Below are 19,938 nucleotides of genomic sequence, written 5' to 3'. Positions count from 1 at the left end.
CCTGTGGTATTTTGCTATGCAGCCCTAGCAAACTAACATAGACGTAATGATTACTGGTCCAGGGGCAATTCTCTTCAAGTACTCACTCCAGCTGCTGGACTCTGGCCATCCCGGATCCACAGATAGGACACAATTCCTTGGTCATCAGTAGACCTTGAACCATCCAAAGTAATGGAGTTATTGGGAAGCACAAGAACATGTCTGCCACCAGCCTGGGCTCTGGGAGGACTATTATTTTCTAAGTCAAATACAGCAGAAATGAAAGCAAAGAAATTGATTTAAAATACTTGTGATAAGTGTGTCATAAAATATCCATGACTATTCCATCTTGCAGATAAGTAGATTTAAAATATCCAGAAAGCATCATCTCTTGCCCAAAATACCCATAAGATAAACTAAAGACTTTCTTTAAGATCCCTTTGCACTCAGCTACTTATAATTTGGAAGCCAATATGTTGGACAGTTTTCTATCATCATTACAGTTTTTCCCTTTTTGAAAAGGGAAACCATGATCTTATTTACATTTGGGATCTGGAAAAGGAAAACATTTTGGTTTAAAATATGCTCTGGATAATTCTATACTGGTCCATACTATCTGGCCACAGAAATATTTATGTTTCTAGTCATGCCAAATTTTGATTGTGTAAATACAATAAAGAACTTGAGTCAGAAATAATTTGACCTCATTGTTCTGACTGGGTATCAAATATAAGGAACAATGTAAGAGCCATTTCTGATATAAAGAAGATGCTATGAGGCAGATGGGGTTGTTTAGATGGGATTCTGGGATTCAATAAATCAGTCAATAGAAAACGGGTGAGGATAGTCAAATATTGACCCAAAGGGTTAATTAACATCCCACTGGTCACTGGCCACTTTCGTCCTCAAAAAAGAGGCCAGAGACCGGAAGAGCCAATTGCTGCTATTTTTAGTTTGCCTTTTTGTCCACTCCGCTTCTCCACAAGCATTATCTTTTTAAAAATCCAAACCTTTCAGGTAAAAATGACATGATGCTAGGTTTCGCCTCAAAATGCTTCGACCAGGATCAAAGAAAATGTGAACTGATAGATGAAATAAGAAGGGGAAAATGTAGCTAACTGTTGAAGCTGGGTGACGGGTGCATGATGGTCCATTAGGGCTATTCTCTCTACTCTTATATGTGGTCGAAAACCTACACGGTAAAACATTTGGAAAAAAACTCAAATTGATGTCACTGTGCTTAGAAAATTGCTTCATTCTCTCCCAAATGCGCGACAGATAAAGTCCAAACTACTCAGCACAACACAACACACACAGTCCTTTATGGCTGAGCCTGGGGCTCGGCTGCCCTCCCCAGTGTTCGGACACTCTTGCTGGTCCCTAATAGCCAACCGGATTTTCCCACCCAGCCATGCTGTTTTACCTTTCTGAGCTTCAGTGCATCATAATCATTCATTCACTCACTCATTTACTGAAGTGGCCAACATTTATGATTTGCTGTGAGTCCAGCACCGCACCACATGGAGGACACAAATACCTACAATAAAAGACTTCAACCACTCACGGTCCAACGGAAAAGTCAGAGAGACAAGTACCTAAAGCAAGATGGTGTAAGACTGGACCACACATTTCATATTCATGGTTTCATGGAGCTTGAAACCATCTCTGCACTTAGATTTCCAAGGAAGAGAGAAAGCACCATGTGGTCACTGGGACTCAGGGCTGTAGCTGTCAGCAGTCACAGAAGAAGAGTGAAGCCATCAGAAGGTGCACTCCACAAACAAAAGAGAAGGCTATGTCCTTGCAAAGGGAGGCGGGAAAACAGCTAACGTGGACGGAAAAGGAATGACCTTTGTTTGGCCAAGCAGAGTTCAGCATCTGTTATGAACGAATAAGCAAACACCAGCATTTCTGGATAACCATGTGGCTAAGGGTTTGTGACATGGAACAACAGACTGGTTCCAAATAGGAAAAGGAGTACGTCAAGGCTGCATATTGTCACCCTGCTTATTTAACTTATATGCAGAGTACATCATGAGAAATGCTGAGCTGGAAGAAGCACAAGCTGGAATCAAGATTGCTGGGAGAAATATCAATAACCTCAGATATGCAGATGACACCATCCTTATGGCACAAAGTGAAGAGGAACTCAAAAGCCTCTTGATGAAAGTGAAAGTGGAGAGTGAAAAAGTTGGCTTAAAGCTCAACATTCAGAAAATGAAGATCATGGTATCTGGTCCCATCACTTCATGGCAAATAGATGGGGAAACAGTGGAAATAGTGTCAGACTTTATTTTGGGGGGCTCCAAAATCACTGCAGATGGTGGTTGCAGCCATGAAATTAAAAGATGCTTACTCCTTGGAAGGAAAGTTATGACCAACCTAGATAGCATATTCAAAAGCAGAGACACTATTTTGCAAACAAAGGTCCGTCTAGTCAAGGCTATGGTTTTTCCTGTGGTCATGTATGGATGTGAGAGTTAGACTGTGAAGAAAGCTGAGCGCCAAAGAATTGATGCTTTTGGACTGTGGTGTTGGAGAAGACTCTCGAGAGTCTGCAAGGAGATCTAACCAGTCCATTCTAAAGGAGATCAGTCCTGGGTGTTCACTGGAAGGAATGATGCTAAAGCTGAAACTCCAATACTTTGGCCACCTCATGCAAAGAGTTGACTCATTGGAAAAGACCCTGATGCTGGGAGGGATTGGGGGCAGGAGGAGAAGGGGACGACAGAGGATGAGATGGCTGGATGGCATCACTGACTCGATGGACGTGAGTCTCAGTGAACTCCAGGAGCTGGTGATGGACAGGGAGGCCTGGCATGCTGTGATTCATGGGGTTGCAAAGAGTAGGACACAACTGAGCGACTGAACTGAACTGAAGGGTCTGTGAGATTGAGAAGTAGAAGGCGCCCAGCCCCCTCCACCGGCGGATCCACCCGCCCTCTGCCCTGACTCACCCTTCTTCACGGCCACGGTGAGGGTGGTCGTGCTGCTCAATCCCTGCTGGTCTTTCACTGTTAAACGGAAGTGGTAGGTACCCACCTGAAGACCGCTTACTGTGGCTATAGCTTTGTCGAAGTTTTCCATCTCCACTGCGCTGGGGCCTCTATGAAACATGACAGTCATTAACAATGAGCTCAAGGTATGAGAGTCTGAGAATGGCAGGCATGTTGTTTGTTATAGATGGTCTTTTTTTTTAATGGCAATAATATATACCATCTAGAGAATTCTAAGATAACTTTTTACTCATTTAGATTCTTGAGTTTTGTGTAAGAGGCACAAGCTAAATCCTATTTCAGACAAAATCTGCTGGATTCCTGGGAAGAGGATTTTGGGGTTCTTTTTTTTTTTTTTAATTGAGCTGTCAGTGAAATGATCTGTTTTTAGAAGATGGAGCCTTAGAAACCACTCCTACTTCTTTCGTTCTTTTTTACTTTGGCTGTACTGTGTGGCACGCAGGATCTTAGTTCCCTGAGCAGGGATCAAACCTGCGTCCCCTGCAGTGGAAGTGCACAGTCTCAACCCGTGGATGGCCAGGGAATTCCCTCTGCTATTTCTTCTTTAAATAAAATCTGCTGAAATCCTCAGCTGTCTTTCAGGAGAATATGGAAGAGGAGGGATCAAGCCAGGTAACTCATTTAAGAGAGGAATTACAGCAGAGTTGTGAAGACTGGGCTCTCTAGTCAGGAAGACCCAGGTTGACTCCTGGAGCTTGCTCAGCCCTGTGATCTCACTTATCTCTGCAAGCCTCAGTTGCTTTACCTTTAAAATGGGAATAATAGTATTTACCTCTTAAGAACTGATCTAGTATTCCACAAGATTAAGCATGTAAAGTACAAAAAAAAGTCTCAGGATACAGGAATCCCCTTGAACTCTGCACTTCTGCGTCTATAGTCACTGCAGGTGGTTTGAGAGTATGTAGACTTGGGGGGGGCTCTCATGAGGACCCCCCCCCCCAGGTTCTCCTGCACCTCCTCTGTCAGGAAGCCCACCTCACCCCAAGACTGCCCTGTCCACCTGCCCTGCTGCCACCTCCCCTCCACTGTCAAGAAATGCCCATCCTGTCCATCCACGCCTGATGGAGAATTTAAACAATGGTGCCCCTCCACTTCTAGACACGAGCTTAAATCCTGACTCCTCAACAATCTCAAGTTGATTGCTTAATCTGGATCCTCCAGAGAACGGGAGTATTAGCACTGAGCCAGGGTGTGAACCCAGCTCTCAGTGACGAGATGGGTGGGCTACCTGACACGCTCCCAGCGGTAGAAGACAATGCCATGGTCATCGCTGCTCCTGCTCCCATCCAGGGTGGTGCTTTCCACTGGGAGGATCAGCTCCTTATCCGGGCCAGCCACAGCCACCGGAGGCCTGTTGTTTTCTAGAATTATAGAAATGGTGTGAAGAAGTAACATCTCTTTGCATGAAGTCTGCCATCCTCTGATTTCTTGATTTAAGCAAATTACTCATATTTGGATCAGGTGGCTACTAGAGTGTGCCCTGTCCTTTGGGAATCCTGGGGGGGGGGGATACATGCAGTCTCTTAGCTGACCCAGGAATTAAATATTCCAAGTTTAGACTGGGATGACAGATAGCAAGAAATACTGTTCTGTAATGTGTACATCTCTGGTTTCTTGAAGAGACCTCAAAAGTCATGGAATGGAACTCTAGTCAATTGCCAAAGTCTGGCCACAAGCCTTCTGCGTATCAAGCCACACATACCTACCAGCCTCTTCAAGAATGCAATTGAGCTTCGCAGCAGAGTGGGACATGGCATCAGAGCCCACAGGGTCTCTGCAGAGGGCTCTCATTTGTCCCTTGTGCTGTAGTTTAGGGACACCGTCAGGACACAATTCAGAACCACGAAAGAAAACTGGCTTTATATTAAGATTTAGCTCCTGCAGCCCCAATTTCTTGACAGTTCGAAGGCTTACGAGAATTTCCACCAAATTTGACTGGTCTGTAGCCCAGAAGCCCAGGTGTCATTTCTGTTTTAATCTCTGGGGCTAAATTCCTTTCCTATTTCACCTACCAGGCTGGACAGTCACGGTGACCACAGCCATGGACTGTTGCTTCGAAGAATCTGTCACCATCAGCTGAAACATATACTCTCCTTCCTTCATTGCAGACAAATGAAGGTATGGTGTCTTTACTCCCTAAGTCATAGCAAATACAAAAATGAAAAGGAAAAAATAATATTAAAGAAGCACAAGTAATCAGCATGAGAGAATGAAAAACTAGTGATTTTACTAAATGTGGAGAGCCTGCTTTTAAAAAATATATACATGTCCCAGGAAAATGGGATCTAAAGTCCACAGTATATCCTCAGACACAGTTTAAAGAATATAAATTAATATAGTCTTTTTGGAAGTCAATATGGCAGCATCCATTCAAATGTTAAAAGTACACACTCTTCAACCCAGCCTTTCTACTGAGTATCTACCCTAAAGAAAAGCTCACGTGTGGAGACTCCCCCATGGATGCTAAGACATTGCCTATAGAAAAAAAAGAAAAGGGAACATTCAAGATGATCATCAAAAGAGAAATGGCCAAGCCCACCATGATACACTATGGGAGGCTAGCTGCAAAGAAAAACGTTTAAAAGAATGAAGTAGATGTATACATTAAAAAGTGGAAAGATATCAAAGACATAATATGAATCAAAGAAAACTGTGCAACAATGGCTACAGTGTGGGAGATACTATTATATGTACTTTACACACATACAAACACAAAGATTCTGGACACACACAGGTTAAACTCATCACAGTAATTATCTCATATAAAGGGACTTGGTTGAGGTCAAGGGGGGTTTCTGCTTTATCAGAATTTGAGTTTTTTTAACCACAGGAAATAAATCATGATCAAAAACAATTTTTTGTTATTTTACCCCATATGTTATCATCTCTTGAATTTTTCTTTTTGTGCATGTATACTTTCTTTTTAACTTTTATTGATTATAGTTGATTTACAAAGTTTCAGGTGTCTAGCAAAGTGAATCCATTACACATACACATATTCTTTTTCAGATTCTTCTCCATTATAGTGTATTACTATATTGATTAGAGTTCAACACCTGTGCTACTCAGCAGGTCCTTGATGTAAAATCACTTTTTAAAATGCTAGGACAACAACACTTTTCAATAAGGTTTTTTTTTCCAGTTGAGTATACAGTAGTTTACTCTTGGACTACATCCTGCCAGGCTTCTCTGTCCATGGAATTCTCCCAGCAAGAATACTGGAGTGGGTTGCCTTGCCCTCTCCAGGGGATCTTCCTGACCCAGGGATTGAACCTGGGTCTCCTACACTGCAGGCAGATTCTTTACCATCTGAGCCACCTGGGAAGCCCAATATAGTAGGTCCTTGATGTAAAATAAATTTTTAAAATGCTGAGACAACAGAACTTTTCAATAAGGCATTTTTTTTCAGTTGAGTATACAGTAGTTTAACCTTGTTGCCTCCTGGTTAATACCCCTTTGGTTATTTTTGCTCCTGTGTTGCTGGAAATTTTTCCAGTTGTTGCCTAAGCTTAAAGTTCATGGCATCCTGGAAAGGATTTTTAAATTTAAGTCCTATCATAATGTATTTACTTTCACAGATCCTACGATTATCTATAGGTAAATTTCTGTTCATGTTTTTCTTTTAGTTTTAAAGGAAAAATTTTTTTTAAATAATAGAAAATCAAGTGTGTTATCACAAGGGGAGTTGCTGAAATTAGAAATGTATTCTTTTAAGACCTTAAAAAAGGGCTTTCCCCTACTTTGACTCAATAGAGCAAAGTATTTTTTTTTCTGGAAAGCTCTTACAGAAAGTATAATCTCCGGTACATGACTCAAAATTAACATGGTTACAGGAATGCTATGCTTACAGTTAAAAGGAAGCTTGCAGCAAATGCGAACTGAGCAGACAAATTTACTGAGAATTTTTAGTCTAAGTATAAAGAAGTCTGGTTTAAGAACTTATCTTTGTGACTGTCCCAGTTCATAAAAAGCACTACTCCTTTCAACACGGTAGTCAACCACGAGGCAGCAGCATCCTTACTGTGGCTAATCCGAGAGTGTTTCCAGCAAGTGGGCAGGTGCACAGAGCAACAAAGTTAGCCCTGCAGTCCGGCACAAGTGACCTCCTGTGGATCCAGGTCCCGCAGACATGGATGCACTGCCCCATTAGCTCTGGGCACATCATTCTCAGAAATTAAGGGAAAGAAACTTTGAAATATTTTTTTAACTGAAAAAATACAAAATAGTCCATGTTCTTGTTTGTATCCAAACTCCTCTGAATCCGAATTCTTAACCCAACAGCTGCAAACAGCATTTGCCACAACTCTCAGGTAGAGATGGACACTATACCACGTGCTCTCTAAGGGTATCCAGAGGACTTACAGCTCTTTCAAGTTCCATGCATCCAATCGGTCATTTTTAATTCATTATAATCACAAAGCTCTTCCCAGAAAGATCAAAAAAGTAAAGTAGGTCAGTCTTCACGGACTGTCTGACTTCATCACAAACACTAACAAGAAATTTATCTTGGACTGGTGAGACGGTGTTTGAAGGAGAAGAGGAAGGGTGCAATGTAAGGTACTATCTTTTTTTCCATTAAACTCTTAAATAATAACATAACTTCAAAGGTACCAAGCTGGTTAGCAACAAAAACCAACAGCTCTGGCCATCACCAAAAGAAGAATAAGTAAGCAGCTCACACACATGCATACAAATAGAGCAACATTTTATTGCTGTTTAATCTGTCTGTTATTACAGACAGATACATTAGAGATTGGAACCAATCAAAAGGTAAATACAAAGAGATCTCAACAAGAGACTGCTGGACCTAGAAACGATAACATGCAATTTCTAAAACTAGAAGGAACAAAAACACAGGAATTTTCTGATAATGAGGTTTAAACTAGATTACTTCTAATGTTTATCCTAATATGTACTAAAATGATATTTCTGGACCTCAAGATCAAGTTTTCAACATTTAAGGTCTACATTTCAACTAGGACCTGCTTAGTTGCTATTCTGGGCTTACATAGAGTGAGTGAAGGAAAGTGACATAAATTTAGAAGATTTGTGAGTTTAGCTACTCTCCTGATGGTTATAACAGGCAACTTTATAAAACATGTTTTCCGAATTTAGCTTCCCCCTTGTACCAATATTTTAGACGGATGGATGGATGATGGACAAAAAGAAAGACAGAAAGAAAGACGGACAGAATGAGAGACAGACGAACAGATAGCTAGAGAAATAGAAGTCTGAAGGCAGGATGAGAACGCACCTGCATAGCCACCTCTTGGTTCTCACTCCCAGGCACCAGGGACCACTCATAGAGGACAATCTGGTGATCATCACTGCTCTGGTTTCCATTCAAAGTGATGGAGTTCTGGGGCAAAGTTATAGTCTGATTTGGTCCCGCATTGGCAACTGGTGGGTAGTCCACAGCGCTGTTGACTATTAGGGCTGCCATTGTGGAGTTAGTAGCTCCGTCTGAGTCTGTAACAGTCAACCTAGTGAAAGGACAGGAGGCTATTATACTGCATGAATCTGCCAAATCTTAAGGCAAGTGGTCAGCCGAATCTGCCTATGTTTATTTCTCAGAACAACTCAGAGCAGAAACTTGAGGATGAAGCTGAGGAAAGAAGAGACCTGAGGATATATTTTTTGCTGTTTATTTACTTTATTTTTAGCTAGCAATATAGTCACACGATAGGGTTTTCTTTTATGTGGATTTCTCATGATTCTTCCAGACGCTGGATGAAGAAAACAACCCTGGCCAACACAGAAACCTCTCTCTGTTACCGGAGATTCAGAATGTATCAGTTTAAGTCCTGCTCTCAGGCCTGAACATGTAGAGGCAGAAAATCACTCACAAGTTTCAGATACAAAGCCTTTTAATTTTCTCATTCTTTCCTAGAGGACTAAGTATTAAGTGTTTTCAGGACACTCCTTGCAAAGCCATTTTAGAATTAAGCACTTTCAAATACAAATGATACTCAACCTACACAAACAACAGAGAAAGGGCTGCACTGACCCTCCTGTAGTAAACTCACTGGTGATGTGGCAACTGGATCAGTGAAATAAGGCCACTATATCTTTCTGGAATAAAGATGTTAATTCAGAGTAGTAGTGCATGTTTACCAGGTATAAACAGGACTATGAGAATGAAGCTCTGGAAAGAATACAGGACATATTTGTAGGTAAGGTACTTACAGGGGGCCCAGGTATTCTGGGCCTCTAGCCCACATATTCCATACAACCAAGATCCGAACTCCAGTTCTCACTCTGACAGGAAACCAAACACCTAAGATCCTTCCTCCACAACCAAGTTTAGTCAGAATACATTCTGAGTCCTTAAATAAATGGCTCGAAAATGACCCAAGATTCTACTCTAAGAAGTCATTAGTAGAAGAAAAAGAACAAAGTAAATCAAAAGTAAATAGAAGTAAGTAAATAGTAAAGACAAGAACAGAAAAGAACAAATTAGAAAACAAGCAAATAGATTAAAGCAGTTCTAGTTAGGTTCTGCTGCTGCTGCTAAGTCACTTCAGTCGTGTCCAACTCTGTGCGACCCCACAGATGGCAGCCCACCAGGCTCCCCCGTCCCTGGGATTCTCCAGGCAAGAACACTGGAGTGGGTTGCCATTTCCTTCTCCAATGCATGAAAGTGAAAAGTGAAAGTGAAGTCGCTCAGTCGTGTCTGACTCTTAGCAACTCCATGGACTGCAGCCTACCAGGCTCCTCCGTCCATGGGATTTTCCAGGCAAGAGTACTGGAGTGGGGTGCCATTGCCTTCTCCGTTAGTTAGGTTCTATGAAAAGATAAATAAAATTAACAAACTCCTTAATTAAACTAATCGAGAGAAAAAGAGAACATAAATCACCAATACTGGAAATGAAAAAGGGGTTATCATCACAGATCCTACAGACTTGAAAGGATAATATGAAGATATTATGAACAACTTAATTTCAAAAAATATGATGATTTAGTAGGAATGCACAAACTTGTTGAAAAATACAATTTACTAAAAACTGACACAAGAAAAAACAGATACACATCATTATTAAACAACTGTATTCCAATATAAAACTTAAAAAAAGAAAAAGTAAAAAACAGAAAATCTAAATAGCATTACATCTATTAAAGAAATCAAATTTATTATGAAAACTTTCCCAAAAAGAAAATTCCAGGTCCAGACGATCTTACTGATTAATTCTATCAAACATTCAAGAAAAAATGCCACCAGTTATTCATAAATAATTCAGAAAATAAAAATGAACTTGTTTTATTTGGCCAGTATAATCCTCACACCAAACCTTAACAAAGACAAACATAGAGGGAGAGAAAGACAGAAACCAAATCTTTCATGAGGACAGACATAAAAATATTTATAAAAATATTATCAACTTGAAGCCCATTTTATATAAAAAGAATATCATGATAAAATAGGGCTTACTCCATGAATGTAAGGTTGACTTAATATTCAAAAATCTCACACAGTATATAAAACTAACTCAAAATAGATCACAGATTTAATATAAAATCCAGAAATACAAAAACTAAAAGAAAGAAACCAGGATCTTTGCAATTTGAGGAATAAACAACAGCTACCTAGACAGAACACAAAAAGCATGAAACATAAAAGAAAAAAACTGATAAATTAGACAATCAAACTTTAAAACTTTTGCCCTTTAAAAGGTACCATTAAGAGAACAAAACTTCATTTACTGGGAGGAAATACCTATAACATATATAAAATAAAGAACTTGTTTCAGAATGTATAAAAATTTTACAACTAAATAAGACAAACAATGTAATTTTTAAAATAGGAAAAAGATCTGAATGGAGCTTCACAAAAGAAGTTACATGAATGGCCAATAAACACCTACAATATGCTTAATATCATTAGTTATCAGGAAAATGCAAATTAAAACCACGAGATATCACCATCCATCAAAGTAGATAAAATTAAAAAGAATGATTACATCAAGTGTTGGTAAGGATGTGGAGGTTGAAAATTTAATATACTATGAGTGGGAATGTAAAATAATAATATACCCACTTTGGGAAAGAGCTTGGAAATTTCTTAAAACGTTGAACAAACTCAACACAGGACCTAATTCTTCCATTGGGGGGTATTTACCCCCAGAGAAATGAAAATATATGTCCACAAAAGACTTGTATGCAAATGTCCATGGCAGCTTTATTTATAATAGCTCAAAGCTAAAAACCCCAGAGCCCATATAGATGAAAGGATAAGTAAACTGTGGTATATCCGTACACTGGAATAGTACTCAGCAATTAAATAGAATATGCTATTGATAGAGACAACAGCATGGATGAATATCAAAATCATTTGCTGAGTGAAAGAAACTAGGAAAAAAGGAGCACATACTGTACAATTCCACTTATATGAAATTCTAGAAAGTTTGGGATAATTTAAAGTGGCAGAAAGCAAGCCAGTGGTTGCCCAGAGACAGGGATGGAGGGAGGAAGGGATTGCCAAGGGGCATGAGAAAACTCTGGGGATGATGGAAATGTTTATTATCTTGACTCTGACAATGGTGCAACAGTTATATACATATGTCAAAACTCATCAAACTTTATATCTTAAATATGTGCAGTTTATTATACTTTAGCTATACCTTAAAAAGCTATAAAAAGATAAATAGATAAATCACATAACTCTGCCTCACACTGACTCAGAAGATAGAAACTTTCTTTCACGTTTCTTAACACAGCAAAAATAGGTGCCACGCCATACTGTTACTGACAACCAAATCCAAAGGCTTCCCATGCATAGACACTTGTAGTTTATATTACTGATCAGAGTACAAAGTGGTTGCCAACCAAAACCCCCGACAAAACCAAATCTGCCCTGTTTCCTGATGAAAATGAAAAGATGCATCAATTTAAGGAAAGAGTCAAATGATCAGTGCTGGAAACTGAGCCCACTTGCCTGAAAGTATAGTTTCCAGGAACAAGGTTAGACAGATGTAAGATGGCGGAATCAGCTGAGGTCTTCTCTTCTCGGAAGGGCCCATTAACTTCTTCCCAGTGATAACTCACGATTTTAGTATCATCTGTACTTTCTAGAAAGATTGAAAAGAAATGAAAACCAGAATTAAATACAAGGATATTAAAACATCAATTTCATGATTAATATCATTGAGTGTTTAAATTTGTATTTATTTGAAATTATTTAATTGCAAAGATTTCAATGGCCATACATTATGTGTTAAAAGGAAGATTTCTTCTTCTCCCTAAATTATCATCATGATTTTTCTCCCGGATTTCCACCAGATTTGAGTCAGGGTGCTTCCACTCAGTTGTGAATTTAAATGGCACAGTGACAGGCACTATTTATTTTTTTTTTAAAACTCACTTTAACTACAGCACATGATATCTTACTGATAATTTAAGTAAGTATCTGACTGACAGATTCATAAAGAATTGAGAGGTGCTTCTATATAATTACAAAACACCTTTTACCACCCTAATCATTAAGTGTAAATCCAGAGAAAGACTGTACCCTACATGAAAACCTCCCACCTCTACTTCAAAAGACAGTAAACAAAATGTACTGTGCAGAATAACAGTAATTTAGACCTAGAAGGGAGCCAGTTTCATCTCATTCATTTAAGGAAAGAAACTTCCATGTGACAGATTAATAATCCTGAACAGTTTCCTGTAACCAAGCTACACTAAATTAGAGGAATCAAGACATAATGCATCCTCTCATAAATATTTTCATTTAAAATGTGCTTTATTTTCGTTGCTAAGGGGGCAATAGAGACATTTATATTGGAAGAGATGCAAAAGACTGTGTCAGTGTGATATGTATATATTTCTGTATCTGTGCAGACTTGCAAAAAGGAGCAGCTCTAGTGACTGACAGGTACTCTTCTCTAGGAACCAAGGCAAGTATTCTTCACTCACTGGATTTGGTATTAGCTTTGTGATTTGACAGACATAAATGCAAATACCAGTGACACTGATACGGCTGAACATATTTTGAATATGGTGTCAAACACAGGATATGTTTTCATCTACTCTCATTTGCCTGGACCCACGAAGTTACACTGGGTCCCTTTCTACATACACTAATTGAAGGAATGAACTCTGAATTAAATGAACAAAACTCTACCTGCCCTCACTAAAGACACCCCTTCTACCATTTGTTAAAAGTGACTTTCCAAAGGCTCATCACATAGACTGCATCGAAAGGAGAGTCTTTCCTAATTGCTTTAATTCCGATGCAATAGCTAGGCCCTAAAGGACTTTTCTCATAGACAAATGAGACATAACTGAAGGGAAATTCAGCCCAAGGCAGAGAAGTTGTGCTAAAGGAGCTGAAGGACTTCAATATACAGACAGATGCCCATCTATTGATGAGTTAGCCCGTAAGTCCTCTCAGCTTCAGCAGAGAGCTCCCATTACATCTCATGGTTCGTGGGGCAAAACCCTTGACACGAGGCAGGGTACCCACGGCTGCCATCGATGAGAGCCGACACCAATGGCAGGGAGAGCTCCTGTCTCTCGGGAGAAGCGATTGCTGTGGGAGGCAGGTTGACTCTTCCAGCTGCGAGACAGAAAAAAATGACGCGGATTGAGTCATGTTGTATTCTGTATACACCACCACCGAAATAAACCATCTAACTTTCAAACACACTGGTCATCAATATCCTGTCCAGACAGTGCTTATCCTACAGGCCTTGAATGTGCAGAGTGCTTGTTAATGTTTTGGGATGTTTCCATACATTTCAGGAGCATGTCCGCGGGTTTAGATTTTTGTACAAAAACCCCAGGCTCAATGAACACGTGTAATAACAACCAAGGGGCTGGTGACAGAGTTTGAGCAGCAGCTGCAGAAGAGGAGCCCTGGAGTATGGTTCCAGCTCCTATGATTAACTGGATCTCCAATCTTTGACCGAAGGCTCCCTCATCACCCCTGAGGTAGAGGCTGGAGCGGGGGTTGGCACCCAGTTGGTCCACTGCCCTTATGTCCAGTGGAGGGGATGGAGGAGGTTCAAGACCACACCACGCTCCACGCACAGAGCCAGAGCCGTGCCCACCCTGACAAAGGGCCACTGTTTCTAACTCACACAAGTGCACTGACCCATGGGCTAGTGGTAGCCTGAAAGGACCAGGGGGCTTGAAAGCCCATGGCATGCATTTTCCTTGATCCCTGAAGGTGCTCAGTTAAATGTATTTGAAAAGCTTTCACCTAAGGTCAAGCTGAGTCACAGGGAACCAAGGTAGAAGAGTGTCAGATGGAGGAGGCTAAGGCACAGACAATTTGCCACTGACCTGAGGCTTCCCTGGTGGCTCAGATGGTAAAGAATCTGCCTGCAATGCAGGAGACCCAGGTTCAATCCCTGGGTGGGGAAGATTCCCTGGAGATGGGAATGGAAACCCACTCCAGTATTCTTGCCTGGAGAATCCCATGGACAGAGGAGCCTGGCCGGCTACAGTCCATGGGGGTCACAAAGAGTCAGACAAGACTTAGAAACTCACACTTAAGAAGAGAAAGCAATAACCTTGCAACCCTGCACAGCAGTGTCAAGTGAGTACTAAGAACTATACTAAGAAAGCAGAAAGGGAAAAAAAAAACCCATGTCATCTTTGCATGGTCTCTACAATGGTGTTCAATGCAAAACTAAATAATATATTACCGCGTAGTTCAGGCACCAAAAGGCAAGGGAGACCTATACCACAGGTTCTCTTCCAGCCAAGCTTACCTGGCTTCACGGTGACATTTACAAATCCCTCTCCAAAGGCATTTTCACCAGAAACTGCTACTTTGAAGGCATAACGTCCTACTGACAACTGCAAGATAAAGAAAAGTTACACCAGCAAACGTGCAAACAACAGGATGCGTCCACTGCCTAGAAGATCCTTGAATATTCCAGAAGCTGTTCTCCTGAAGCCAGCACAGAGCAGGGGCTTGGGACCTAGGGACACACTGCCATGTCTGAAGCCTGTAGTCTAGAACACTGACGATCAGCTGGGAAGGACTTCAGCTTCATTACAGATGTCCACAGGCCTTACGGAGGCATTCGTGAAATGGACCAGCCAAGGGCGGCCATTCGCAAAGTTGCATGTATGGGAATCCTGCATTTTTACCAAGTAGATCTGGTGGGTCAGCTGTCCCAGGTCCAGATGCCAGTCTTTGAGAAACAGCGCTCAGTGACAAGGGGATGGTGATGCTAACTTGAGTTGCACCAGGAGCTGTGCGGTCTCAGAAATGAAGACAACATAATCGTCTATGGCCATCTAAAACGGGGACATGTTTCCTCCTGTGATGGCTTACATCTTGGAGCAATATTTGGTAGTCAAACCATTTGTGAACTGGAATGAATTTTTGGCAATCCTAGAAATGTGCCTAAGAATCAGAGATGACTCTGACACTGCAAAAGGGGCAAGGGTTGGAACACAGGCTTTAACCTCACTACAGAGACCCATGTCAGCCTTCTTCCCCAGACTGATATGCCAAGTAAGTCAAACGAAGAAAAAGTTCCTGAAAGCCCCCTTATTCACATCTGCCTGTCTACCTACACACTTGAAATATAATTCATTAATGTGTGTGCTCAGTTGCTCACTCACGTCCAACTCTCTGTGGCCCCAGGACTGTAGCCCACCAGGCTCCTCTGTCCACGGCTCTCTTTTTAATCTTAATCATAACAGAGACTCTGGGTTCAACAGCTAAGAAAGTGACACTGAATTTTTAGGTACGCTGTCAATTAAAACCAGTCACCAGTTACTTACTTGAGAGACATTAAGAGCCTGCGTGTGTCTCTGTTTTATTTCTCCTTGGTAGTCTTCAGGGTGGCTTATTAAACTCCATTCATAGCTGTAAGTTGTTTCTGAGAGCCAAAGAGAAGAATGAGTAGTTATAAATTCTTAGAGGTCACTATAATTTGGGCAGAGGAAAGAAATTGAGAGTCGTCAATCTATTAGCAGAAATTAATTTAGGTATGTTGAACCCAACTTTCAATTATCATCCAAGTAAGGAATAATAAGGTTTATGTATCTTTTGAATGTAAAATTTATTTTTTATTATAAGAACACATAACTTATAAAAATTGAGAAAATGTAGAGAGTTTTTTTTTTTTAAGGGCCCTAATTTCATTGTTTGCACTTGATGACTTTCCTTCCCGACTGCTACACCTGACTATATAATATAAATTTTAACATAATATAATCCACTGTGCTATGGATTTTTTCTCCTTTATTTTTCTCCTTTTAATAAAAAGCAAAAACAAAACAAAACAAAAATAAATAAAAAGCAAGAAGATTTTAATTCATCTGTTGTAGGGGTTTATATAAGGACGTAAGAATAGATTAAACCTCTATATGTTAAGACGAACCTATCTTCTACTTTGTGATACTAGTCATTAAGGCATGAGATACTTCAGCTGAAAGGGATAAATTACAAACGCCAAGTATCATCATTTATGCCTAAATTTTGATCCATGTGTGACAGGGAGAAACGAATAAAGGAACTAACCTGAATGAGAAATATTCAAACACCAGAGGAATGAATATATTTTGAGAAAGAATGTATTTGACAGGTCACAAGTTCAAACGTTTGCTGAACAGCAGAGTGCTGGACCAGCAGAAGAAAGAGCATTTTAAACAACGTGTTTTTGAACAGCTGTTGTCACTACAGTGTCTGCAAACAAATCTTTGTGCACATGTGACCTCCCTCACCTGACAGGAGAATCATTCCAGGTTCTGTGGGCTGTGCGTGCTAAGTCGCTTCAGTCGTGTCCGACTCTATGGGCTGTAGCCTGCCAGGCTCCTCTGTCCACGGGATTCTTCAGGCAAGAACACTGGAATGGGGTGCCATTCCCTTTTCCAGGAGATCTTCCTAACTCAGGGATCGAACCTGTGTCTCTTATGGCTCCTGAACTGGTAGGCGGGTTCTTAACCATTAGCGCCACCTGGGAAGCCCTCTTATTACAAGTCAAAAGCAAGCATATGGAAACCTCTCCTGTTCTAAGATTATCACTCTGTTTTACATCATTGGAAATGTAGGACTTGGGACTTCACTGGTGATCTAGTAATTAAGAATCTGCCTCACAATGCTGGGGACGCGGGTTCGATCCCTGGTCAGCAAACTAAGGTCCCACGTGCCACAGAGAAACTAAGCCCAAGCACTACAACGACTGAGCCTGCGCATTCTGGAGTCCATGAGTAATAGCTAAAGAGTTCATGCACCCCAACAAAGATCCTGTGTACTGACACTAAGACCCAGTGCAGCCAAATAAATAGATAAGTATTTTTTAAAAGACATAATTCTCGACTTAAAAAAAAAGAAAATGTGTGACTTTTTATTCTGAGGAATATACTGGATTTAATTCCTATCCTCTTACTCCGTTTTAAACTATTTCAACAAACTTTAAAGCTTATGATCATCAAGGCCTCAAGAGTGACATATCCAGGTTGTGAAAAGGAATCCAAGTGTAAAAACCCAGTAAAGACTCCTTAAGGACACACCAGCAAATGGGCCCCCTACTGGTCCCAGTGCGTTAGTCGCTTAGTTGTCTCCGACTCTGCGACCCCGTGGACTGTAGCCTGTCAGACTTCTCTGTCCATGGAATTCTCCAGGCAAGAATACTGGAGTAGGTAGCCATTCCCTTCTCCAGGGGATCTTCCAGACCCAGGGATGGAACCTGGGTCTCCTGCATAGTAGGCAGATTTTTTATCTTCTGAGCCACCAGGGAAGCCCATTGTCCCAGAAAGAGAGAAAAGTGAAGTCTCTCAGTCGTGTCCGACTCTTTGTAACCCTATGGACTGTAGCCTGCCAGGCTCCTCCATCAGTGGGATTTTCCAGGCAAGAATACTGGAGTGGGTTGCCATTTCCTTCTCCAGGGGATATTCCTGACCCAGGTATTGAACCCGGCTCTCTCCACACTACGGTCTGAGTCACCAGGGAAGCCCACTGGTCCCAGAGGAAAGTCAAACTCTCACCTGCAGGTGGCGCTGGCACAACAGAAGCCTTCAGTTCAACTTCATCTGCTGGGGAAGTTATGACTATGTTCTCGCCAGCAGACACCATGAGTTGTTTCACTGAAAGTTAATTAGAAAAAGTACATTTCATCATGTACTCTAATGATGCTATAATAGATTTTTTTAGTATCCATGAAATAAAATAACATACTTCTGTAATAGTTCTTCATCTGACTTTATCAAAGATACTTTTTTCCCCCTCTGACTAGTAACTGAACTGTACCCCATATTAGGCTACAGGGTAGATTTCATCCATTTAAAACTGTCTATGTGAGTAGGCACTGTGGGGAAAATAATGCTTCAGGTTGACTTAGCCAAGGTGTCAGTGACAAGAGTTGTGTGAAACAGGTGGGATACTGCAGATCAGGGCTATTTTTTCCTCTTGCTACCAGCTTTGCTTGACTCTCTAGTAGGTGTTATTTTTAGTCATAAAAAGATGGAGTGTAATCATAAGTGTTTCTGAATCATTATTCATACACCACTCAGTTCTTCTGATAGTAACCCCATGTACTGCTGCAATGGCCTTGCTCTTGGAACATTTCCAGGAGAAAATAAATCCAGGCAACCTCAGTGGTAAAAAGGCTATTTTAACTCAAGCAGTAGGCACATCCACTCTCACTAAATCAGCATTCAGAACAATGGTTCCTTGCTCTATAGCCAAGATTACATTGATACATTCAATTGACTGGACTCAACAGGACATCAGCCTCACTTGTAAAACACAATTGAGATACGTCAAGATATCACATAGAGAAAAGAAAAGATTAAAAAAAACAGCTGAGTGCTTTCTAGAGGTCCCAGCTACTTGGAGGTGTTAGAGAGACACGTGGCTCATTTAAATCCACTTTTCTCCTCCTGGTTTGTATTCAGTCCCTTGAGTGCCTTCCTAGACCAGCTATAGTGGATTTGCTGCCCTCTCTGGCTCCTCTTCCCTGTCTTACTCTTTTTAAGAAATATCAGCAATTGTGAACTAAGAAAGGACACTGGTTCCAATCCCTCACTTTAGAAATTGAGCCCTAGAAAGGCAATGTGAGTTGCAACAGATATTTAACTAATTTAAATGTGTTCATTTGAACAGTCGCTTACTTACCAGATTGAACACTGCCAAGGGCTTAAAAATGATCAATTCATTTCATCCTCTAAGCTCTCTAGACAATAGATGCTATTAGAACCCAAGGATGCTAATTCCCAGGCCAGCTTCCTTTTCATTATAGTACTATCCAGCATTTCCTCCAGCATTGTCCTTCTCTCTACTGAAGCTCAGGATCAAAGTAAATAACCAAAGAAGAGAGTGAAAGTGAAAATAGCTCAGTCGTGTCTGACTCTCTGCAACCCCTATACAGTCCACGGAATTCTCCAGATCAGAATACTGGAGTGGGTAGCTGTTCCCTTCTCCAGGGGATCTTCCCAACCCAAGGATCGAACCCAGGTCTCCCACATTGCAGGCAGATTCTGTACCAGCTGAGCCACCAGGGAAGCCCAAGAATACTGCAGTGGGTAGCCTATCCCTTTTCCAGCGGATCTTCCTGACCCTGGAATTGACTCAGGGTCTCCTGCATTGCAGGCAGATTCTTTACCAACTGAGCTACCAGGGAAGCCCAAAAGAAGAGAGGGTAATCCTGAAAGGATATCACCCACAGAAAGGCTCAGGAAATATGACAAAAGTCTCTAGTAACTTCTTGAGTATTAAATCTAATGGGAGCTTTTCAGTTGTCCTGTAACACACAGACTCCTCATCACTCGGCTTCCAACGTGGAACCCGCTCCTCTCTCCTTCCGTCAGTCCACGTCTGCTCGCTCGCTCCTACCTTTCAACCATGACCACCCGGTCAGCTCCGTAGGCTCCTTCTGCTCCCCCAGCTCCTAATACAAAGACAACCCCAATGTTCCACCCCTCAGGCCTCTCCCCAGCTCACCTCCCCACTCTCCCTGGACAGCCTTCAACGATCACCTCT

General features: G+C 41.2%; 1 protein-coding gene across 3 annotated transcripts in view; it reads right to left on the bottom strand.

The window, feature by feature from the left end:
* The window catches only part of KIAA0319 (KIAA0319 ortholog), a 76,410-nt gene that overhangs the window by 16,116 nt on the left and 40,356 nt on the right, over nt 1–19,938 (bottom strand). For all 3 annotated transcript variants that reach the window (XM_061398700.1, XM_061398699.1, XM_061398701.1), the window contains 10 exons: nt 17,946–18,044; nt 15,738–15,835; nt 14,711–14,798; nt 13,459–13,551; nt 11,929–12,061; nt 8,251–8,479; nt 5,009–5,132; nt 4,225–4,357; nt 2,937–3,085; nt 87–238 (listed from right to left, as the gene is read on the bottom strand). In XM_061398700.1, coding sequence (XP_061254684.1) covers nt 87–238; nt 2,937–3,085; nt 4,225–4,357; nt 5,009–5,132; nt 8,251–8,479; nt 11,929–12,061; nt 13,459–13,551; nt 14,711–14,798; nt 15,738–15,835; nt 17,946–18,044 — 1,298 coding nt within the window. The remainder of the gene's footprint in view (nt 1–86; nt 239–2,936; nt 3,086–4,224; nt 4,358–5,008; nt 5,133–8,250; nt 8,480–11,928; nt 12,062–13,458; nt 13,552–14,710; nt 14,799–15,737; nt 15,836–17,945; nt 18,045–19,938) is intronic.

Source organism: Bos javanicus, chromosome 23, assembly GCF_032452875.1.
Source record: "Bos javanicus breed banteng chromosome 23, ARS-OSU_banteng_1.0, whole genome shotgun sequence".
NCBI classification, from domain to species: domain Eukaryota; kingdom Metazoa; phylum Chordata; class Mammalia; order Artiodactyla; family Bovidae; genus Bos; species Bos javanicus.
Note: the sequence above shows the minus strand (reverse complement) of the source record. Positions and strands in the feature narration are given on the sequence as shown.